The 21,496-nt window shown below is 34.0% G+C and overlaps 3 protein-coding genes and 4 long non-coding RNA genes across 8 annotated transcripts; all 7 read right to left on the reverse strand.

Moving 5' to 3' along the window:
* Positions 1-4,344: 4,344 nt before the first annotated feature.
* LOC124456822 lies at positions 4,345-4,926 on the reverse strand. Its single transcript, XR_006952485.1, has 3 exons — positions 4,885-4,926; positions 4,594-4,787; positions 4,345-4,523 (listed from the first exon to the last, which is right to left on the reverse strand). It is a non-coding gene; the product is annotated as an uncharacterized LOC124456822 (long non-coding RNA).
* A 30-nt stretch (positions 4,927-4,956) lies between these two features.
* On the reverse strand, positions 4,957-6,141 carry LOC124456821. Its single transcript, XR_006952484.1, has 3 exons — positions 5,488-6,141; positions 5,339-5,410; positions 4,957-5,021 (listed from the first exon to the last, which is right to left on the reverse strand). It is a non-coding gene; the product is annotated as an uncharacterized LOC124456821 (long non-coding RNA).
* A 739-nt stretch (positions 6,142-6,880) lies between these two features.
* LOC124456820 lies at positions 6,881-7,802 on the reverse strand. Its single transcript, XR_006952483.1, has 4 exons — positions 7,633-7,802; positions 7,444-7,521; positions 7,187-7,352; positions 6,881-6,936 (listed from the first exon to the last, which is right to left on the reverse strand). It is a non-coding gene; the product is annotated as an uncharacterized LOC124456820 (long non-coding RNA).
* Positions 7,803-7,841: 39 nt separating this feature from the next.
* LOC124456816 lies at positions 7,842-9,058 on the reverse strand. Of its 2 annotated transcripts, XM_047007155.1 has the most exons (4): positions 8,975-9,058; positions 8,648-8,784; positions 8,338-8,452; positions 7,842-8,000 (listed from the first exon to the last, which is right to left on the reverse strand). In XM_047007155.1, the coding sequence occupies exons 1-4, from the start codon at positions 9,038-9,040 to the stop codon at positions 7,932-7,934; spliced, it is 387 nt and encodes a 128-aa protein (XP_046863111.1). In that variant the 5' UTR covers positions 9,041-9,058; the 3' UTR covers positions 7,842-7,931. The 2 variants fall into 2 exon arrangements, 1 of the variants encoding a protein (XP_046863111.1); XR_006952480.1 differs by lacking the exons at positions 8,338-8,452; positions 8,648-8,784; positions 8,975-9,058 and adding an exon at positions 8,133-8,206 and having other exon boundaries at positions 7,855-8,000.
* A 658-nt stretch (positions 9,059-9,716) lies between these two features.
* On the reverse strand, positions 9,717-10,256 carry LOC124456823. Its single transcript, XR_006952486.1, has 2 exons — positions 9,981-10,256; positions 9,717-9,887 (listed from the first exon to the last, which is right to left on the reverse strand). It is a non-coding gene; the product is annotated as an uncharacterized LOC124456823 (long non-coding RNA).
* A 159-nt stretch (positions 10,257-10,415) lies between these two features.
* Positions 10,416-11,117, reverse strand: LOC124456817. The gene is made up of 2 exons (XM_047007156.1): positions 10,824-11,117; positions 10,416-10,741 (listed from the first exon to the last, which is right to left on the reverse strand). Exons 1-2 carry the CDS (start codon positions 10,829-10,831, stop codon positions 10,417-10,419), a joined length of 333 nt encoding a protein of 110 aa, XP_046863112.1. The 5' UTR covers positions 10,832-11,117; the 3' UTR covers position 10,416.
* A 2,921-nt stretch (positions 11,118-14,038) lies between these two features.
* LOC124457240 (CGG triplet repeat-binding protein 1-like) lies at positions 14,039-14,743 on the reverse strand. Its single transcript, XM_047007522.1, has one exon. It carries the CDS (start codon positions 14,741-14,743, stop codon positions 14,039-14,041), a length of 705 nt encoding a protein of 234 aa, XP_046863478.1.
* Between the last annotated feature and the right edge of the window lie 6,753 nt (positions 14,744-21,496).

Below are 21,496 nucleotides of genomic sequence, written 5' to 3' on the forward strand. Positions count from 1 at the left end.
GTGTAAATCCGACATTCACGTGGGAGAAATATTTTGATAAGTTGAATGAAGGAGAGCGACAGAACATGGAGGGCTATTTTCAAAAAATAAACACATCTCACTTAGGAATGAAAACTGTTATGTTAGCAGTACAAAAAAATGCCGAAGAATCCTTCTTGTTGGAACATGTTTTTAAACTTTTCTCAATAATATCTTTCGATCCCTTACCACAAGATGTTATAATACAATTTATTAAAAGCATTGATCCACAAATATCTGCAGAAGATGTCTGTCTTCAATTAAAGCATTGTTCTTTATTCCTTCAAACGGAAAACAACGACATCCGCCTGCACAGCGTTGTACACGAAGCCATCAAAAATTATTCATCGCAGACCTTTGGCTGTAAACAAAACGAAAATAATTCTAAAAAGTCTCCAGCTGATCTTGCCTGTCAAGTTGCTTGGGCACTAAATCATTTTGAAGACAGAGAAGATGAAATCAATATAATTCCACATCTAATTAAATTCATAACAAATTCATCATTTCAACATTTCCTAAATAAGTTGATCGATGTAAAGTCATCAAAACAAAAACTTGATGAAAGAAATTGGGAATTTGCCAAATATTTTGTAGATGTTTTAGAAAGATTTTTCAACTATAAACTTGCAACTAAAGTACTTTATGAAATAACAGAAATTCAAACTAAAGTGTTAGGTGTTGATCATATTGATGTTTCATATTCGTACAACGAGCTGGGTTCATTGCTTTGGAAGAATGGAGAATATGAAAATGCTAAACGTTTTTATGAACTAGCGATAGAAATTGAAACAAAATCATTTGGACCTGACCATGTTAATATTGCGACAACGTACAACAATCTGGGTTTGGTTTACAGTAAAATGGGAGAGTACGAAAAAGCAAAAGATTTTTATGAACGAGCGATAGAAATTAAAACTAAAACATTTGGACCTGACCATGTTAATAATGCGGCAACGTACAGCAATCTGGGTTTGGTTTACTATGATATGAAAAAATACGAAAAAGCAAAAGATTTTTATGAACGAGCGATGGAAATTGAAACGAAAATATTTGGACGTGACCATGTTAATGTTGCGACAACGTACAACAATCTGGGTTTGGTTTACGATGATATGGGAGAGTACGAAAAAGCAAAAGATTTTCATGAACGAGCGATGGAAATTGATACGAAAACATTTGGACCTGACCATGCTAATATTGCGACAACGTACAACAATCTGGGTTCGGTTTACAATAAAATGGGAGAGTACGAAAAAGCAAAAGATTTTTGTGAACGAGCGATAAAAATTGAAACGAAAGCATTTGGACCTGACCATGTTAATATTGCGCCAACGTACAACAATCTGGGTTTGGTTTACCGTAAATTGGGAGAGTACGAAAAAGCAAAAGATTTTTATGAAAGAGCGATAGATATTCAAACTAAAACATTTGGACCTGACCATGTTAATATTGCGAAAACGTACAACAATCTGGGTTTGGTTTACAAAAATATGGGAGAGTACGAAAAAGCAAAAGATTTTTATGAACGAGCGAAAGAAATTAAAACAAAAGCATTTGGACCTGAACATGTACTGCAATAATATACAACAAACCTCATTTGGATATAAACAAACCATAGATATTGAAACTGAAGCATTTGGACCTGAACATGTTTTGCAATAATATACAACAATCTTCATTTGGTTATAAACAAACTATAGATATTGAAACTGAAGCATTTGAACTTCCATTTATCTTTTACTTGCTAGAAGCTAAAATACTCCTGTCTTTGAGAAAACGTACAAGGGGATATAAGAAGAGGAAATGAATTTGTAGCTCATTTTCAATGAAGAAGAAAATCAATTTCTCTTTTACATTTTAGGTATGTCTTCTTTATACTAAAGCTGATTAGAAACAGTTGTATTGTAGATTTCTTTTAACAAAGGTTCAAATAACAACAGTTGTATATTTATAAAAGCTATAAATATATTTTTGACATTATTCAAACATTTGTATTTTCAAGTTTTCAACTGTCATTTATTTACTGGAACAGTTTTTGTTAAGAAACTTATATGGAACTATCAAAGTATATATATGAGTTTAGTTTGCAATATCTAGCTATTCAGAAGTTGTGAAGTTCCTTAAAATGAATGTTGTTGGGTGATTTTCTTGTCTAATGAGAGTAAATATTGATCTTACAGCAACCATGATCATGTAACATCCCTTTTTGAAATTCTGAAAAGCCCACAAGATTTGCTTTGCTATATAAGTATGAATACAGTCTTTTCTATATTTATTTCTATTCATTCATATAATTTACAAGATGTAGTTTCTATTTATGAGAATTGTAGTTGTTTGAAATGGACATACAGTTATTGTTATTTGATTCAATCATACTTGATTTGGGGACTAAGATCTTAATTGTCGTGACAATGTTTGTTTTTTTTTTACTTTAGAGGAAATATATATTTAATGATTGATTCAATAATACTTTATTATAGTTCAAACTATAAAGGCAATGTAAAGTAAAAGTTATAAATAACCTGAAGAAGAAAAAGTAGGATATCATTGCCATAGCATTGACAGAAGTGAAAATGACACATTTAACTGTCCGACTGCCAGGTTTTAGACTACTGGATTTACTATAAATACAAAATCCCAGCGTTGGCGCAGGATACTTGTTATTTGTGGGGGAGGAGACAAATTCATATATGCATGTCTTAATCCGTTGAAAACAATGGATTTCAAATGAACTTAATGTGGCAGAACATGAATATATGAATATGTGCCTCCTACCCAAAATAAAGAGTCTGCTATGCTATTTATTCCCAGGGCATCTTGAAGAGCTCTGGCATTGTGTGTAACAGTTAGTATTTCATTTTGCAAGGAACTTCTTATTTTTTTTTTCAAAATATTATTAGAAAATTAGAGAAATTGTGTACAAACTACAAAAAGTTTAAATTAGGAGTATATTTCTAGGGCAAAACCCTCCTTTAAAGTATGTATCCATATTCAGGAGTGAATGACATGACCAGCCATTTTTTGCTAATGTCTTTACAACTGATAAGAACAGTAAATGAGTCATTTCTACTGGTGTCTTTACTACTGATATGGACAGTAATGAGTCATTTTCATTCCTATGACATTCATGTCTTACATTTGCTTTAGTTTATACTTTACAATGCTTTGAAACTGATTCTGCCAGCTACATAAATGATTTTACCACAAAATCACAATACAAAATGTTGTGGTTATCTCTGATCCCAAGAAAATCAAATATAAGTTAAAAATGCGATTCACTACATTTAAATGTAAGTGAAAAAAGAACATTGCCACAACAATTAAGGTTTAAATCCCCAACTGTAAATAGAAAGAAATGTTGAATCAAGTAACCAAACTATTGACCTTCTCTCCACACACAATTCTTTTAAATACAAATTATTTTTTACCATTTATCACAGTGAAAAGAAATTTGTCTATTTACACACCTAAGCCAGTGTTTAGGCTTTTCAGAAAACTTACTAAGCATTATAAATTTACATGTAAATAATGTACATGTCAAGATTATTCTTATTAAACAACAAAAAGAACCAAACAAACACTCCATTTAAACCTTTGCCTACAGAAATTGAAAATACAACTGGTGCTGGTCAGCTAAAGGAGAAAGAAAACATACCCAAAAGTCAGGGCTAACAAAGCATCTTGTTCCTTGAAATGGAGCCGCAAATCCATTCCTTTCTGTAAAGACTAAACACAATAAAAATCCTTTGTCGACAAGCGTTTTGATAGATCTGGCATGTGTGACCTTCTGACAATGTAATTCATCTTTATGTATGTTTTAGGTAGTGATGTGGACAAAAAAATGGAGCTTTTACTCTAATTATGGGTGTCTGGCCCATATTTACTGTTGTCATCTCATATGTAGTGTAGTGAGTAACGAAAAAGTACTTGAACAACAAAATATTTATTTTCATAGCACTGGTAGACTTGCTATGCGCTACGAGTTGTCATGGTGTTATTAAAGGGCTGAATTCTGAGATCTTCCTTTGATTCTTATTTTTTTATTTTCGGCAAATTATACACGTATTTAATAAAATATACATTTAAGTTGATTTATCCAAAGGGGAATCCCCACGGTCTGGGGATCTAAGTTCTTGATACAGGGTGCTTCAAAAAACGGTAGTCCAACTTTTACTTGCTGATGTGTGTAAATGTTGAAAATGTTGAAACCCTTAGCATTAAATTTGTTTCAATATCTCAAATATAATACGCTTTAATAATTATTTTAAACATTCATTCGTTTTATCTTTTGTCATTGACTTCAATTTTCGTCGATCAAAATAATAGTTGACTTGAAGTGTGATTTTATTGTTTTTTGTTGTGTCATCTCTATCCTAATCATAAAATATTTCTGAACTATTGTAAAGATAACATCAATACTTGTAGTAATAATGTAGTAAACCTTGGTACATCATTAAGATTATTTGTTTCCATTCCCATTCCAGTGCAGGTATCTGATAGAGCAACTACACAAAAAGAAATTCTCATAAAATCAGTTAATAATGATGAAAAAAGTTTCAGAGTCAAACTACAAACTTGTCCAGTCGTCAGCAGTGCGAATATGAACGCTAAACGTCCCTTGCTCTGTGCTCTAAATAAAGTTTATAGTTGTACATATACGTCGATGGACCAAATACTTTATGTTAGCGACAAATATAAGCACGTACGAAGGTTAGAGTAAATGGATGCCATTCCTAATGAGAATATTTTGGACATTGAAGAAACACATACTGTAAAATAACGTTTATAAAATATACATTTAAGTGTATTTATCCAAAGGGGAATCCCCACGGGAGCTCGAAATATGTGAACATTTTATAACCTAACCTGACCAGGTAAATATGAAAACCCAGATTTCTTCATTTGAATACTTTATGTTAGCGACAAATATAAGCACGTACGGAGGTTAAAGTAAATGGATGCCATTCCTAATGAGAATATTTTGGACATTGAAGAAACACATACTGTAAAATAACGTTTATAAAAACATATGAATGAATGACTGTCTACACGATGTCAAAATAGCATGTCAAAATGTCACATTTTGTACATTACGACAATGAATAATTAATAATAAATGTAGCACGTCAGATCAAAGATCACAGCGAAAAAAGTTATTTTTCAATAATTAAGAAAGCCCCAGTCCTTCAATAATGAAACCATTGACAGTCAACATAATATTTTTGCACAACAAAGTCGTTATTGGTGTACACTGAAGCAGTGAAAAAATGCATAAGAAATGACGGTTATAAAGAAATATGTGAACATTTTATGACCTAACCTGAGCAGGTAAATATGAAAACCCAAATTTCTTCATTTGAATTTCAATAACATTTGATGGATGTTTCACAATCTTTAAATAACAACAACAATAAAGAAATGGATAGTCGTATTGGTGGAATGGTTTAATGACGACAGCAAAACAGTCACCTTGGTTACAGTGACAGTTTGTAAAGATATAAGAAAACGAATGAATCTTTCAATGAAATATAATGACAAACGGAGCTACTATCCACTTCCGCGACTAAAATAAGAAAATATCTCTATTTGATACGTTTCCATGTTGATTTAAACAACAGATTTGCTGACCTGTGGTCCTGCGGACTCAAAATGAGGATCAATTTTACATTTTGGTGATAATTGACAAAATTCAGGATCGTGATCCTTAACATTTGTCTGTCGACGTATTAAACCTCTAAAAAAAGATTAATGTGTACGAGCTATTGCAAGAGAAGAGCCTGGGGACTAGATCAAAAGAAGATGTTGCACAGAGTAACAAGTCGATGTTATTTTTCCAACTTACTGCATGCCGTGAACAATCAAACCAATGAAGAAAATGATAAATAAATGATGGGTGAACCAAAAGACTTCAAAATACGAACGTCTGCAAGAAATTCACGTTTGTGAGCAGATGATTGGCGGATGAAAAAACCAATCATTTCACACCTTAGAAGTCCTGTTGATGACGTAACCTAGAAAACAGGAATTAAAACAGGAATCAAACAAGAATGCCGAAGATGAAATTTTGAAAAAGGCCGTTAATTATGTAATATGTAACGGGCTTATTTTAAAGTTCTAAGTTGACTGTTGTGCGGTAGTATTCATGAAAAGAATCCATCTAGGCAAAATATATTTGCAATAAAGATGTATGACATAAGATGAAACTAAAGCTGTTGTACGTAGTAAATCAGAGAAAGGAATTGTTTCCATCTAGGCAAAATATATTTGCAATAAAGATGTATGACATAAGAATCAACATGCTTTCAATAAGAAAGATTTTCCTGTGTAAAAATTTTGCTTCACCATATTCAACATCGAGTACGTTTTCATGGTTAATAAAACTATTCAAAAAGTCAGTAATCTTGCCGTGCAGCTGAAAGTAGTGACTCCACGTATTTTCCATTTCTGACTTCAACATGATTTGCTCTTCCTTGGATCGGTCAAGCAAATGGCATAAATCTATAGCCTTCCGTTTAACAGTAAATGGAACTGAACAATCTTCATCAGTAGGTGCAGCTAGATATTCACACCAAAAATCATTGTCAAGATCTTTGACAGTATCTAATGTTAATGCGGTATGTGTATGATTAGAATGTGATTGTTTCGCCTCGTTATAAGCTGCGATATCTTTATTGACATCCTTTGTTACTCGAGTAATTTGCTTCGAAAGTCTGGATGCCAACGCTTGACCATCTGAAAAGCAGAACAAACATACAGAAACATTTACAAACATACAGAGAAGATTACAAAGAAGGCAACATGTAAAATAATTTACAAACATTGCAAGTGGTATGAAACATTTATGAGTCTGACTCAGTATTTTGCCAGCTTGCAGAAATTGAGTTCTCTCTTTCCACGATCTTTAACTGCTCGTCAATTCTAAACAGTAAATACCAAATCATTACAAACACAAGGCAAGGTCAGACAAGCACCTGCAAGTCACATATACATCTCTACTTGTACGTACGTATAAAAACAAGAAATAATTTTTTATTTGATATTACAACTTATTATTCACAATGTTACGACGTACATTCATAGCTTCAAAATTTTCCCACTTCATTTTTCTAAATTCACACTGTTTAAGACTTAAATATCTCCAGAAACATGTTGAACTTTTCGAACATACTTTTTCATCTGATTAAATGGAACAGTCAGTTCACTTGGATCAGTGCAACCATTCCATCGATGGTAAAGATGAGCATACAAGTCCAGGTATATAACGTACTTGCATTTCCAATCTTCTTCTTCTGTAAGTTGTTCAAGATTTACGTATATTTGTTAAAAAAAGTTTTCTATAGGTAAAACATTTCCACATAATGAGCATCAATAATTATGTGTCAAATCTGTTCCTTAGCTACAAGCCATTGTTTCTCAATTACTAACCAGTCTCAACTTCACGACCAAAAAAAGTCGATTTGTCCTTCATCCACTCACGAATATCATCTATTGAAATGCTGTGAGCTTTAGATAATGAAAAAAAGAAAATTTACTGCTTTCATGTGAGTCGTAAATAGTTCATATCCAAAATCGGAGTCAAATATAATCACACAGCAAATACAAACATATACTCACATGGAAAGCACCTGCATAACTTTTCAATATCTGATTTTGCAGTTTCTTCCACGTCAACAGCTCGCTTCATCCTTGCCATCAGCAAATTGCCTCAAAAAACAAAATTTAATTCATACCTGCTATTACATAATATGATGACATGTTAGCTATGTATATGTTCAAACAAAGAAAGAAAAATTAGTTATACCTATATTAACCTTCGTTTTCTTTCCATAATGCAAAAGAGCATCACTGAGTACATCAACTCTGTGACTTGGACGCATTTCTTTAGTCATTCTGCTAAATTTGCGAATGTAAGCTCACAATCTCTCCAACATCTCACCGTCAGTTAGGCCAAATCCTTCTTTACGACGGGGACTAAATTTAACCTTTTACAAGAAAGATTTAGTAAACAATTATTGAATTTTTATCATTTTATTATCTACAATACCATTAGTTATGATAGCATAGGTATCACCATCTGTTAATACGTATGAAAAATAAAAACAATAACAACTAACTTCGCATCGTCCAACATGCCCATAGCAGTGAAAAATTGGAATTGAAAATTGAAAAATGTCAAAAATCGGATCCTCCAAGTTGTTTTTGTAAATAAAATAAAGAAAAACATGTGAAAGACTACCTTTTCAAAGAAAAAAAGTGTTGAGGGAAAGCTATTGACAAAGGAAACAGGTAACAAAGCAACTATTGTCAATTGAATATTACCTGTAAGTGTTTCACCAACATACATGCAACATCATACAATATGTTTATTTTGAGTGCAGGATTATCAACATTATCTTTCTCTAATTCTTGGAGAACATAAACTGCATAGCTCAATCTATAAAATATGTAGAATATTTTTTTAAATAATGCAACCACATGTATGCAAAAAGCTTCAGCACTTGCACAAAGCATTGAAAGTAGCAAACCAACTGAAAAAAATAGATTTACACCATCAAATGCATGCATCCTAACCACCTCTTTCAAACCAAGAACATTTAGGTAAAAATAGAGAAAAATGTGTGAAACAGACCTCTCTCCATGTTTCAAATTTAAGAATTTTTTAGCAAACTCATGTCGACAGCCTCGCCCAAAGATTGCTGTTTCATTAAGAGCTTTGTAGCGATTCATTGATCGAACAGCATTCCCAGCAAGAAACCCATGACACTCCTATAAGTATCAATATGTAACAAACAAAAAAGTATACAAGAGCTTTATTTCCTAAAGCCCATGGCACAAATTTATTGAAAATAAAAACTATGTGGTAGAGAATGTAAAAAAATCAAATATATTCAAAGGATTGTAACTTCCATGCCTGAATTTTCATTAGAATAACAAAGTATATTAAAGCTACATTGACCTTGTTTGATGTAGGTGTGGTATAATTGGCAACAAATTGATCAACATGTGCCTGATCATAAAACATCAGCTGTCTGATTAGAGGTTTTCCAAGACTCTGCCCAGCTTTTTCCTTCGTCCAATAAATAGAGCATCAAGAGACTCAAAGATCACACCATCAGTCTTCAATAAAATGGTGAAGGATAAAATCATGCAATGTATTCGAGTTCAATGATGCAAATGATGCAGTCAAAAAGGTGTTTGAGATAGCATTGCTAATGTTCTTTTTACTAAATTGTCATTTTTAAACGAGTAATACGAATATACTCACTTTGGGACAAGTAGGACAGATATTTCCTTCATCAAGCTCAGGAATAACACAGCTCAACATGTTTAGTTAATGTCTATAAATTCTGAAAAAAATAATGACACAAAGAAAGCAATTATGTACTCTTAAACAAATGACATAAACAAAATACAGTGCAATACAGTAATACTTGAGGAAAAATCCTTTCCCATCATAAACTTTAGCATTTTGATTTCCTCCAATGAAATACATCTCTTAAGATGAGATTTTTAGTCTATAAAATTGACTGCAACTTTCCCAGCAATTCATACGTAGTACAGCAGTGCAATAAATCAGTGACCTACATGCAGTTACCTATATTCTTCAAAAGCATCTATAATGATAGGATACATTTTTGGTGTTGCATAAGAAGAGAATATGTGGTTAAGATTAAACTATTCAAATGACTGACAAATGCTTTTTATTGATGCCTGGCATTCCATCTGCACAGAATGAATCAATTCAAAAAACTCAATTGCAAATGCAATTCTTGGTTTTGTAGGTGTTCCACCCCAAAGACCAAATTGCAGAACTTGAACAAACTCTGGAGAGCATGAGCAAAAGTGTACCTCAACAGTACAAAAAGTGCCTAAAAATTGAAAAAGATCCAAAATTATAATTGTGTTGAACCATCCCAGCTAAAATGAAGAAACTTTTGCAGCACATTTTACATATAACATACCTTTAACATCAACAACAGAAACGCTTCTTTTGTGATGAGCTGTTTGGCATGAACAATCATACACCAGCATGTTCATGAGTTTATATGGCCAAAACATGCCATCCTACAAAGCAATGAATAACCTCGTAGAAATTAGTTGTAATCAATCCCCTTTCTTGCAATCATAAAAATATTAGATTAGTGCTTCGTAGCATGTTTCACAATGTAAACTCTCATTTTATTTTTGCATTTTTTGTTGCAAGTGTTGAGAGAGTTAACTGTAAACACTTTTATAATATCTAGCTTATAAAGGTTACCTTGAATATTTCAACATGATGACAAATATTTACGGTTGTGTGCATCTTTAACATACAGTTCTCACAATACTTGCCATTGGACCACAATTGCTGCACCTAAATTTTGCTTCATTATCACAATGAATACACTTTAGATTGCTTCAATTTTTGCCAGCAAACTGAAATGTATTCTTTATAATTGAATGTAGCGAATTTTCCCATGCTTTTTGTTTTCTTTCAACTTTCTGGTAATAAGAAGATGATTTTTCACAATCATGGTGAACATCACTTTCAAGATCACTGTTATCTTGTTCCATTCCCAGTTCATGGCCTTCCAATGCACCACAATTATCAGGACCGTTAAAAGAACAGCTTCCTCTATGATCCTCAGTAACCAATTCTGACAAATCCACCTCCTCTCTCTCAACATGGCCATCCTCATCATGATATGTGACAGCTACAGTTGCTTTAAACCTTTTATTGCTCCTACAAAAATTATCATAAAAATCTATAAAATGAAAATAAATGTTGAAAAGTCTAACAGCTATAAGGCCGTTATTTGCTGTACCTTGGCATCTTTTAAAATTACCAGAAAGAAAATCACAAATCAGAAAATATTATCGATATTACCAATGACACAATAACATAAGTTAAACGACCAAAGTACAACGTATGTATCTCCCACGACTACCTGCCGACGTTTTGTACCCGTACTTTACCGGCTTTTAGCCACGTCTCATAAGACGAATGGGTGATTTGTTTGATGTTTGTAACATGTTTGTAAATGTAGATCGTCCAGGTTGGTATAGTCCTGAGAAGGACTGTTTTTGTTGTTGTTGACTGACGTTTCGACAACCTTAGCGGTAGTCATCTTCAGAGTGATTTGCTTGTTGGTAGAACGAAAGGGTTTTTGTTCCGGTATATTGTAGGAGCCTTTTTCCTAGGGTAGGGGTAACATATCTCACGTGACCGGGAACGTAAATCATTTAAATTAATTCCACAAACTCGACTAGAACACCGCGCAGATATCATGTAGTTCGTTGTGTCTTGAAATCTTTCTGACTTTGTAAAGGTATGTCGATTTTAAACTTTACCTTTCGTTGTTGTATTGTATTTTGATTTTGTGATTTAATGCTTCATGTCCATTTATCGGTTATTTTGTTTTTCTGTAAAATATTCTACTTCCGCGTTATGTACACGTATGCAAATGTTTTATAAAGATAAATTTGTTGATTTTGGTGAGATTTTGGAACTAGCTCAAATCAAAATATATCTTATAAAACATATAAGATATATTATTATATCTTTATAGAATAATAAAAAGAAATAAATTTCTACTATATAATAGTAATGTTATACATCGATACACATCATGTGCAGAGTAGATGGTAGTCGAGGTAGTAGAGGAAATAAGATATTCATGGATAATTTCGTAAAAGCACTATTGCTAATGCGCATTTAATAAACAGGCATTCTGGAATTCCGCGGAAAAAAACGAGAATTCCGTGGAATTTTTGAAATCAGTTCCGCGGCTATAAATCCAAATTCCGCGACCAAAATAACAAATTCTGCGGGATATAATAAAACAAACAAAACTATTCTTTATCAAATTGCTAGTGTGTAAAACTGGTCTATTTTTAAACAGTGCCATGTGGTAAAATTTACATTACTTATACGTAACTATGTTTAACCGTAACGAGCACCAAAAGTTGTAAATGAAGCTCTAAAAGTGATAATGTCCCCTACTGTCTGTAACAGGGCATTATAAAATTTCTACAATATCAACAATATTAATCCAGCACTCGTCGTCGCTTTCCGGCCAAATAAAATAGAATGCGTTGCCAGAAGCCTTTACCTCCTTCTAAAAACGAACCTCGATTTCTTCTAGTTCTTGGTCTATATTCAGTATAATCCCACAGAATATCTTTGAACCGCTAGCTCTTGATGATGTAAACCTTACACGAACATACATTGCGATTGTAATATTGGAAAGTTTAATTGGCCCAATGCCCTGTTCATCTCTGCTTGCACCAGACGAAATTTCCTTTATTTTGTCCATACTAGTGCTCTTATGTTCACTTCTTTTCTCTTTGCTGGTACCTACATTGAGATTCTTCAACTTTCTCTTGTTGCTGATTTTTTGTTTTGACTTATTCTGAATACCACTTCCGGCATTGCAAAGTTTACAGTTATGAAGTACACTACTTGATGTTTCCTGAATGGAACAACAGGATGGAAAGGTGCAAATAACTCTTCTGCATTCACTGCATTGGTGTCCATATGAGACTTCTTTCTGACAAAGATAACAATATTTCAATTCATCACCTGACTTCTGTTTTAGAGCGTTTTTAAGAGACATGCGTTTTGTTGCACCGCTGGAACTAGAAGCAATGGAATGGGGTGTATCTTTCTTTTGAGAACTGACTGACTTCATCTGCAAACTTTCATTGCCGGAACTGGAAGCAATGTTATGGGCGGTACCTTTGTCTTGATAACTATTGGGGCTTGTCGATTTTGTGGCAAGGTGCCGAGAAACTTTCTTGACATGTCTTTGTTGAGGACTTTCATTTTCCTCTTTAATGGAATTTTTCACCCTCAAATTCCAGTTAAGGAAATGTAATGCTTTGAGAGTTTGCTCATTTAAATTCCTTCTCTTCTGATCAAGAATGGAATTATATGTGCTGAATGTCCTTTAAACATCGTATCATCCCAATGTTCCAGTGCAATAGTGGGAGGCAAGCTTATAAAGTTCTGGAAGTTCTTCTGCATGGGATTTCCAAAACAGCTTCAGGTCTACCTTACCTTGTGGACTTTCTGATACAGCATCAGGTCCGAATATATCAACATACTTATGCCATTCTTCATCGGAGACACTTTCTTTGAATCTAGGAATATTGGTGTATGAACTGTGTAGCTTTGATGAAGAGACTATGTTGTGTGGTTCAAGTACTTTGATTTCCTTCAAAAATTCTGATGCTGGTTGTCCTCCATTAACAATATACTTCTCGAGTTTTGCTTCTGCTTGCTTGAAAACACTTACAAACTGTTTCTTCAAATCATCCTGGTGATCTATCTCCAAATCATTAAACGATTTTGAAAGATCATTAGAATCCACTGCAATATTTTGCCTCAAGTAGTCCAGTAGCTGATTCATTTTTACATAGGACTGAGTAATGTGAGGAATCTTCATTTGAAAGTAATCAAGATATATAAGCAAAGATGGTGCTTTCATCTTAATGAAGTCAAACTGAGCTTTTAGTTTCAATAAGTATGTCTCATCTTCGTATATTTCTCCCAATCTTATCAAAGAATTGGATGGTTGATCCGAGACCTCAAGCTCTGCTGATATGAAGCTCCTATAGTGCAAAAAACGGTCTGCGTGATATAGCAAGGAGTCTAACCAAGCACTCCAGCTTTTTGTTGTTGGGTAAGGAGGCATACAGACAGACTCCTCTTCAGTAGAGACTTTTTTCAAAAAGTTTAGAAACCTACTTTTTCTACCACTTGGAATGTAAAACAAATTTCTGAAACATTTAACAAACTCAGTTATTTCAGAAAAATTTTTCTTGAAGTCTGAAACAACGAGATTAACAATGTGACTATGGCAAGTAATGTGCACACAATTTGGAAAAGTAACCGAAAGTGTGGACGAAAATGCTTTCTTCATGTATGCCACGTTATCAGAATTAGAAATGATCACATTATCAAACGAAATATCATACTCATTTTTCACACTTGTTGTGTCACGTGTTACCCTCTTTTTAATAAAGTTTAATCAATCAATCAATCAATCAACTCATTTACGACTTTGAGCACTGTCTGGGACACTGTCACATTGTTGGTGCTGGTCAAAAAATGTGTATCTAGTAAATAAGCGCAAGTATTGCCATGAGGAGATAGTTCATCAAAATCAAGAATAACAGCCAAGACATCCATTACATAGCGTCCCTCATCATCGCTCAGCTCATCAGTCAATATAGCGACTTTTTTAGCGTTAAATTTTTGCTTCAATTCCTCTTTCTCTACAACATATTCATCAAGAAGATACTCATCTCGCAGTTGAGAGGATCCAGGAATAGCACCACCATTTTTTACCCTTGTGGTCAAGAACTCTCTTAGATATGCGTTATCAGATTTTAATAGCGGAATATTCGCCGCAGTGCATGCATATATCCATTCTTGACAAACCTTGATTTTCTCTGCCTTTGCATTGTTAGAGAATTTCAGTGCTGTTTTGACAGACTGCTGCTTTCCAAAAGAGATTGCTTTGGCATGACTCTTTGATTTTAGGTGGTCATCGACGGTGGATTTCCTTACATGATCAACTACGACATTGCACTTTGAATAGAACAACAGACCATCATCCACGTGAAAAGTTCCTGACGGATATTTACTTGCTCGTTGTTTTGCATCTATATTCACAGAAAGGTGTGACTTTGTCTTTGGATGAGGAACTTGGGACAATTTCTGTACAACAAATTTATCCATCCGCAAAGCTTACATTGAATGATCTTCGCTCGTAAAAACTGCCGTCATTTTTTCCTCGTATTTAATTTAAATAAACATCGTGAACGGAAGTGAAACGCAACGGAAGTACTTCCATTTTGTTTAAAATTTTACAGACGTAGCAACTAGCAAAGGCAACGCACTAGTGTTGTTTCGCTCCAGACTTCATTTAGAACACCATATAATTCGTAAGTTCAGGGAATAATTTTGAAAACAACGTGTAAAAATTAAAATTCCGCGATATTCCGCGAATTTTGATCGATTCTGCGAAATCGCGGCACCGCGCAATTCCAGAATGTCTGAATATACATGACAAGTTTTTTTAAAATAGATATGTTTCGACATCTCATAATGCCATCTTCAGTATGAGTGAAATCATAAGTGATACAGGGTTTATGTAAAAATAATATGATACATAAATTACAACAATAAAAGGAAATAAAATAAATTAATGGGGAGCGTCCGAACGTATTATAAAATAAATATTATATTGAATTTAAAAACTTGAACATTGAGGTCAGGGTTAGTTTTGTTAATGTGGAGTGCTTCTTTGATTTTAAGGGTGAATGAGGTGTCGGCAGTGTCGATGATTTTGAAGCAAGAGGGTGAATAGTTGGTTTTGCATGGAAGGTTAGGTTAGGTTAAAGGTTTTTATTATTCATCTTCAGATTAAAAAGTACGATGAATTTACATTGAATTTCTATATTTTCATACTATACTAAAAATTACATGTTAACTTTATTATATATATATTTACAAGATCTAGCAATAAAAGATTGTTTATGACGTTTGGTCCGAGATAAAATACTATAAGTTTTGCTTTTACGCAACTTGTGCGAATTTTCTTTGGGATAAGGTACTAAAAATTTGCATGGATGATCAGGTTCCTCTATAATCCTTTTGATCTCTTGGATAGTTGCTAGTTCACGTCTGCTTTTTAAAGAGGGCAAGTAGTTTTTATCTAGTTGTAAAATTTTTAAACTTCTTCTTTGTACACGTTCAATTTCTTGCTGTAAAAAAATGTGGAAGTCCTGCCCAGACTGCAGATGCATACTCTAATACTGGTCTTATTTTTGATGTATATGTTAATAATCCAACATCTGAAGGTAATTGAGACTTCCTACAAAGTCGAAGATGATATAGTCTTTTATTTGCCTTGCTTGTAATTTGGTGTACATGTTCATTCCATTTAAGATCATTTTGACATGTTACGCCAAGAAGTTTGAAATTAGTAACTCTTTCTATTTCCTCTTCTCCAATAAATAGGGAGGGTGGTTCTTGTATTGAGTCCGTAAAGCATATCCACATATCCTTTGTTTTTTTCGGATTCAGAGCCATTCTGTTATTATCAGCCCATTTCCGTAATTCGTCGATTACTTTTTGCATGGAACTGCATTCACCTCTTTCGACAATCTGGTTCTGAGTGCAATCATCCGCATATTTACATGTATTAGCATCTATTTCTTTAGGAATATTGTCCTCTAAATCATTTATATATACATTAAAGAGCACTGGTGATATGACAGCGCCTTGTGGCACGCCCAAAGGGCAAGGTTGGATGGATGACATGGCTCCTTGTAGGTTGACTTGTTGCGTTCTTCCTGTCAAAAAACTTCGAATCCATTGCCAGAAAGACTTATTAATTTCCATAGATGCTAATTTTTGTAGTAATATATTGTGATTCACCATGTCAAACGCCTTTCGAAAATCTATAAATAATACGTGAACTCCCTTTCTACCTAATTGAGAATTATCTGTTGCATTATACCAATTTTGTGTCATAGCTATTAGAGCAGATACAGTAGATCGGCCATGAGTAAAGGCATGTTGGTTACTCTTTATTTTGAAATCTGATTTATTCAAATGGAGTTGAAGTTTGTCTATTACTTTAGCCATTTGAGGAAGGATAGATATAGGTCTGAAGTCATTTTCAACATTGCTTGGATTATTAACTTTAGCAACTGGAGTTATTAGTGCATGTTTATATTGGCTGGGGTACTTGCATTGTTTTATACTTGTGGTTACTATATTGTGTACGACTGGTGCAAGATCTTCGCAAAAACGTTTAAGTATCCATGCCGGAATTTTATCATCACCTGTTGCTTTTCTGGGATTTAGGTGCTGTAGACAACTCTTGACCTGTCCAATAGATGGTAAAGGAGGTTTAACATCCTTAAGTGTTTGGTTGATCAAGTTATCTTATTTCGGGTAATTGGTTTAACCAAGGTTTTGTAAAGACTTGTTGTTTCAGCTAGTTCCAGTACATTTTCATCATAAACATTTCTTTTTACATTATTCCCGCTATTAATTCCCAACATTAAGAAGATTGATTTATACCATTTTTTGGGGTTAGTCGTACGAAAGTCTTTTGCTTTTCGTTTGTAATATGAAATTTTGGCGTTGTTTATAAGTTTTGAGACATCAGAGCATAGTTTTTCATAACGTGCTTGATTTTTTACATGAGAAAGCACGTTGTCTGGCTTTGATCTTTGATTTTATAAAGCTTGTCATCCAAGGTTTATCTGAAGCATGCATTCGTACTGTTTTTTCAGGAATAGTTTCATCCATAATACTAAGCATCGTCGAGGTAAAAGCATTTACTTTTTCATCTACATCTTGTACATTAAAGACCTCCGACCAATCTTCAAGAATAAGTTTTCTGCATAAGACATTTACTTTTCCAGGTGTTAAGAGTCTTACCCTTCTGGGAATTGTTGGTGTTTTTTCTTTCTGTTTTGGCACTAATAGAAGGCAATTGTGATCAGAACGTCCCAATGGTGGTAGATGCTGTGTTGGTTTATACATATCTCGCATATTTGTCAAGACTTGATCCAAAACGTTTTTTCCTCTGGTTGGGTATAGGATAGATTTTTTTTAAATTGAAACAATTACATAGATTAGTCAAGTTTAATTTATTGAAGTCTCCAGCAACTATAATTGCAGAGGATGGACGTTCACATAGCAACTGATCTAAATTTTTGATGAGATATTCAATCATATCATGTTCTTTTCGGCACTTTGTCCAGGTGGATAATAAATAATGACGATAATAATTGCACTAAATGGGCGAGGCGTTCTTGTTGGTTTAAGCACTAACCATAGCACCTCTTTATCATTGTCTTCATCAAATAACTTACGACTAACAGGTATACTTTGATGTACATAAGTAAGAACTCCTCCGCCAAGGGTGGGTCTGTCTTTGCGAAATATTTTGTATTCATCATTAATCGATATTGCTGTGTCTGGTATATTTGGAGAAAGCCAGGATTCTGTAATCAGTACAACTTCAGGACCATTATTCATGACGACTCCATGTAGTTCATCAATTTTATTAGTTATATGACATGCATTTGTGAGCATGATTGTTGGGAGAAAGGTTTTACTGGATCATTACTATTAGTTATAATTTCTATACAGTTGCATTTGCCATAATTGTATCCCTTCTTTATTTTAATATGTTTGATTGGTTTCTCTCGGTTATACGAACGTCAATGGAGAAGATGTTATCATTGGTTGTGTAATCTGATGCGATTAAGCCACGATGCATTCGATCCATTTTCCTTCCCAGCTTAGCCCCGAAACCAGTCCTATACTGAGAACAAACGTCAACATGCGGTTCAATAGTAGTTATTTTTCGTTCAGTGTTTGATGAACAAAGTGTAGGTATGTTAACCATTCTTTTGCTTTGTTCTTCCTTTTGCAAGATGTCTGATAATCGTACTTCAAAAAAGCTTGTTTGCGAAGATCTTGGTGATGTGAGTATGTTGGGGGATGATGGTAATACCGAAAAGGGGTACTCTTATGATAAAAATTGTTTTTCTTTGTACTTTTAGAAGGTGTTTGAGATGGTGGATATTTAATGGCGTTAAACTTGACTTGATAATTACCATCCTTAGAGTTGTTTTGCTTTGAGTTTTGGAAAACAGTAGTAGGACTCGGCAGTTGCTCGGTGTTAATTGCTGTAAGCGATGTTAAATTTTGTTTTTGATCAGAAAGGACTTCATGAGTTGTATCAACTGGGTTTGATGACTTCTGTTCCAGATGGATAGTAGCAGCAGAATTGTTTATCTGGAGTTGTTCCATGCCAGCATGATTTGTAGTATACTTGATATGTTGTTTTTCACGATATTTAGTCATTTGCATTGAAAACGTGTCATTGAAATTTTGTTTGTTATTAATTGTAGTATAATTTTGTAGGGTAACCGGACAGTTTTTCGCCTTGGTGTAATTATTTTTGTGTTTGGCACGATATATTTCTAGTTGATCATCAAGAGAGTTAAGCGATTGTGATGGGACAAAATTATTGCAAATTTTAAATTCATGTCTTTTGTTTCTAGTTTCAATAGCTCGTTCAGTCTTTTTGTTTTCAAATCTCTTTTTTAACATTAATACATCCGTTCTAAGCTCTTTAATTTCCAATTCAAGTTTGATATTTTTATCCTTTTGTACTTGCAACTCTGTTTGCAATGCCCTTATATCATCTATGAGAATTTGAGCCTTTGCTTCGTGGGGAAAATATTGGGTATTTTCTAAAGTTTGAAGTGCATCGACTCGGCTTTGAATAATTTCGATATCAAGTTTAATATCTTCGATACACTCTTTAATGTTAACATTCGACAGTTGAGGTGTCATTCCACCTGAGGCTTGGGAAGGAATACGTTGTAAACATCTACAACATACCTTTGTATTAGCTTTAAATTCCTCCAAAGTTGTAGATACACACATTTGAATTAGACAATATCTTAGTTGATTACCGCTTTCTCCTTGAAACATCAAAGTATTCTGTCTACCACAGTACCAAGTACAAACAAGATCATTGCTTGAACCGACAAACTTTCTTGAACTACCTCCCGGTGATGACCATTTACCTCGTTGATCAAGGCTAATTTCGAAAAAATCTTGCAGTGTTTTTAAGGAATTTTGCCATTTTAATCGTTTTCCATCATAAACAATACATTTAGAAGCTTTAAAACTATAAATTCTTTCTATATCACACTTAAGATTACATTGATCGCGAGACAATAAAACACAACCTTCCGCCATGTTTGAAAGTCTTATGGGAGATGAGTGAGATTTAAGAAGGTGTCGGTAGATATGAGAGTTTTTGTCTGTTGTGGTATGTTCCCTGATTCTTGTTGATAAATGGCGTGAAGTTTCGCCAATGTATCGAGAATTACATCCCGCGCAATTAAATTTATATACCACCATAGATTTAATTGAATCAAGGATTGGGTCTTTGAATGAGAAAAGGTTTTTGATTTTGAACGATTTGAAAATTAGTCGAATGTCAATATCTGTACAGAAGCGTTTTATAATGTTTGTAAGTCTGCGTTGTTTGTTTCGTGAGTAAAGTCCGATGTGTAGTTTAAAGTATAGAGTTGTTATTTTGGAATTTTCATTTGTGTCGGTTGTGATCGTCGTGTCAGGAGTTTCGGTGTCTAGTTTGAGGTTGTTGTTTTGTTTGTTGTCGAGATATCGTTTTACGGTTCTGTTAATAAAGTGAATTGGGAAAGAGTTTCGTAAAAGAATGGATGTGATGTTTTTTATGTCTCGTTGAAAGCCATTGTTGGTATTGTTAACTTTGTATGCTTTGTCGATTAGTGTGCGTATAAGTCCGGTTTTGTATGAAAGTGGTGTGAAACCACTATTCACCCTCTTGCTTCGAAATCATCGACACTGCCGACACCTCATTCATCCTTAAAATCAAAGAAGCACTCCACATTAACAAAACTAACCCTGACCTCAATGTTCAAGTTTTTAAATTCAATACAATATTTAGTTTATAATACGCTCGGACGCTCCTCATTAATTTATCTTATTTCCTTTTATTGTTGTAATTTCTGTATCATATTATTTTTATATAAACCTTGTATCACCTATTATTTCACTCATACTGAAGATGGCATCATGAGATGTCGAAACATGTCTATTTTCAAAAAAGTTGTCGTTTATATTAAATATGTATTGGCAATAGTGCTTTTACGAAATTATGGAAAAATTCGATTTCCGCTCGGCAAGACTCTCGCTACTATTTTACGAAATGTTGCCCTACTTTTACGGTGTATACCCATTCCCCCACTATGTCTCTATTTGTTGGGGGTGGAACAAGTTCAAGCGTATCGTTGTCAATTAACGCTTTCATTTCATCATTCGTGGCTTTTTGCCATTTTACTTTTTGATTGGAGCTTATTGCTTGGGAACAGGTCGTTGGGATGTTAGATACTCTATAGCAGGGGTCTCCAAACTTTACAGCCAGAGGGCCACATGAACTTTCATCCAGCATGTCGAGGGCCAAAGAATATAAAAAATTTCCACGTTATCCTTCAGCTTTTTACATTTCGCAATGTGCTTGAAACGGAAGTAGGAAGTTGGGAGAAAAATTGACGTAAGCCACTCTTGCTAGTTGGCTTGCGACATAACGTGAACTTTCTGCACAAAGTTTATTTTGTTTAATAATATTATTATTTTTTCTTAAGTGCCTCTGCGGGACGGATTGAGAGGCCCAACGGGCCGCATCTGGCCCGCGGGCCGTAGTTTGGAGACCCCTGCTCTATAGCAATAATCTACGGTATATGAGACAGTATCCTCCCCTAAAACTTCTTCTGTCATATACTCGTCAAGTTATTTAGGCTTACTACTTATCCTAGTGGGGTATCTTGATTCTCTAGATGTCTCTGGAGTACTAATGTCTTCGTTAGTTGTTTTGGGGTTTCTTTCATGCAATTTTGCTATTTG

The sequence above is a fragment of the Xenia sp. Carnegie-2017 genome, unplaced genomic scaffold (assembly GCF_021976095.1).
Source record: "Xenia sp. Carnegie-2017 unplaced genomic scaffold, XeniaSp_v1 HiC_scaffold_6, whole genome shotgun sequence".
Classification (NCBI taxonomy): Eukaryota; Metazoa; Cnidaria; class Anthozoa; order Malacalcyonacea; family Xeniidae; genus Xenia; species Xenia sp. Carnegie-2017.

What these genes read in the sequence shown, in the direction of transcription:
- LOC124457240 (XM_047007522.1), bottom strand. Translation starts at nt 14,743, where the DNA reads ATGGATAAATTTGTTGTACAGAAATTGTCCCAAGTTCCTCATCCAAAG.
- LOC124456816 (XM_047007155.1), bottom strand. Translation starts at nt 9,040, where the DNA reads ATGTTTTATGATCAGGCACATGTTGATCAATTTGTTGCCAATTATACC. An exon ending in CCACACCTACATCAAACAAG is followed by an intron (nt 8,785 to 8,974) that starts GTCAATGTAGCT and finishes TGATACTTATAG; the next exon opens with GAGTGTCATGGGTTTCTTGC. An exon ending in AATTTGAAACATGGAGAGAG is followed by an intron (nt 8,453 to 8,647) that starts GTCTGTTTCACA and finishes CATATTTTATAG; the next exon opens with ATTGAGCTATGCAGTTTATG.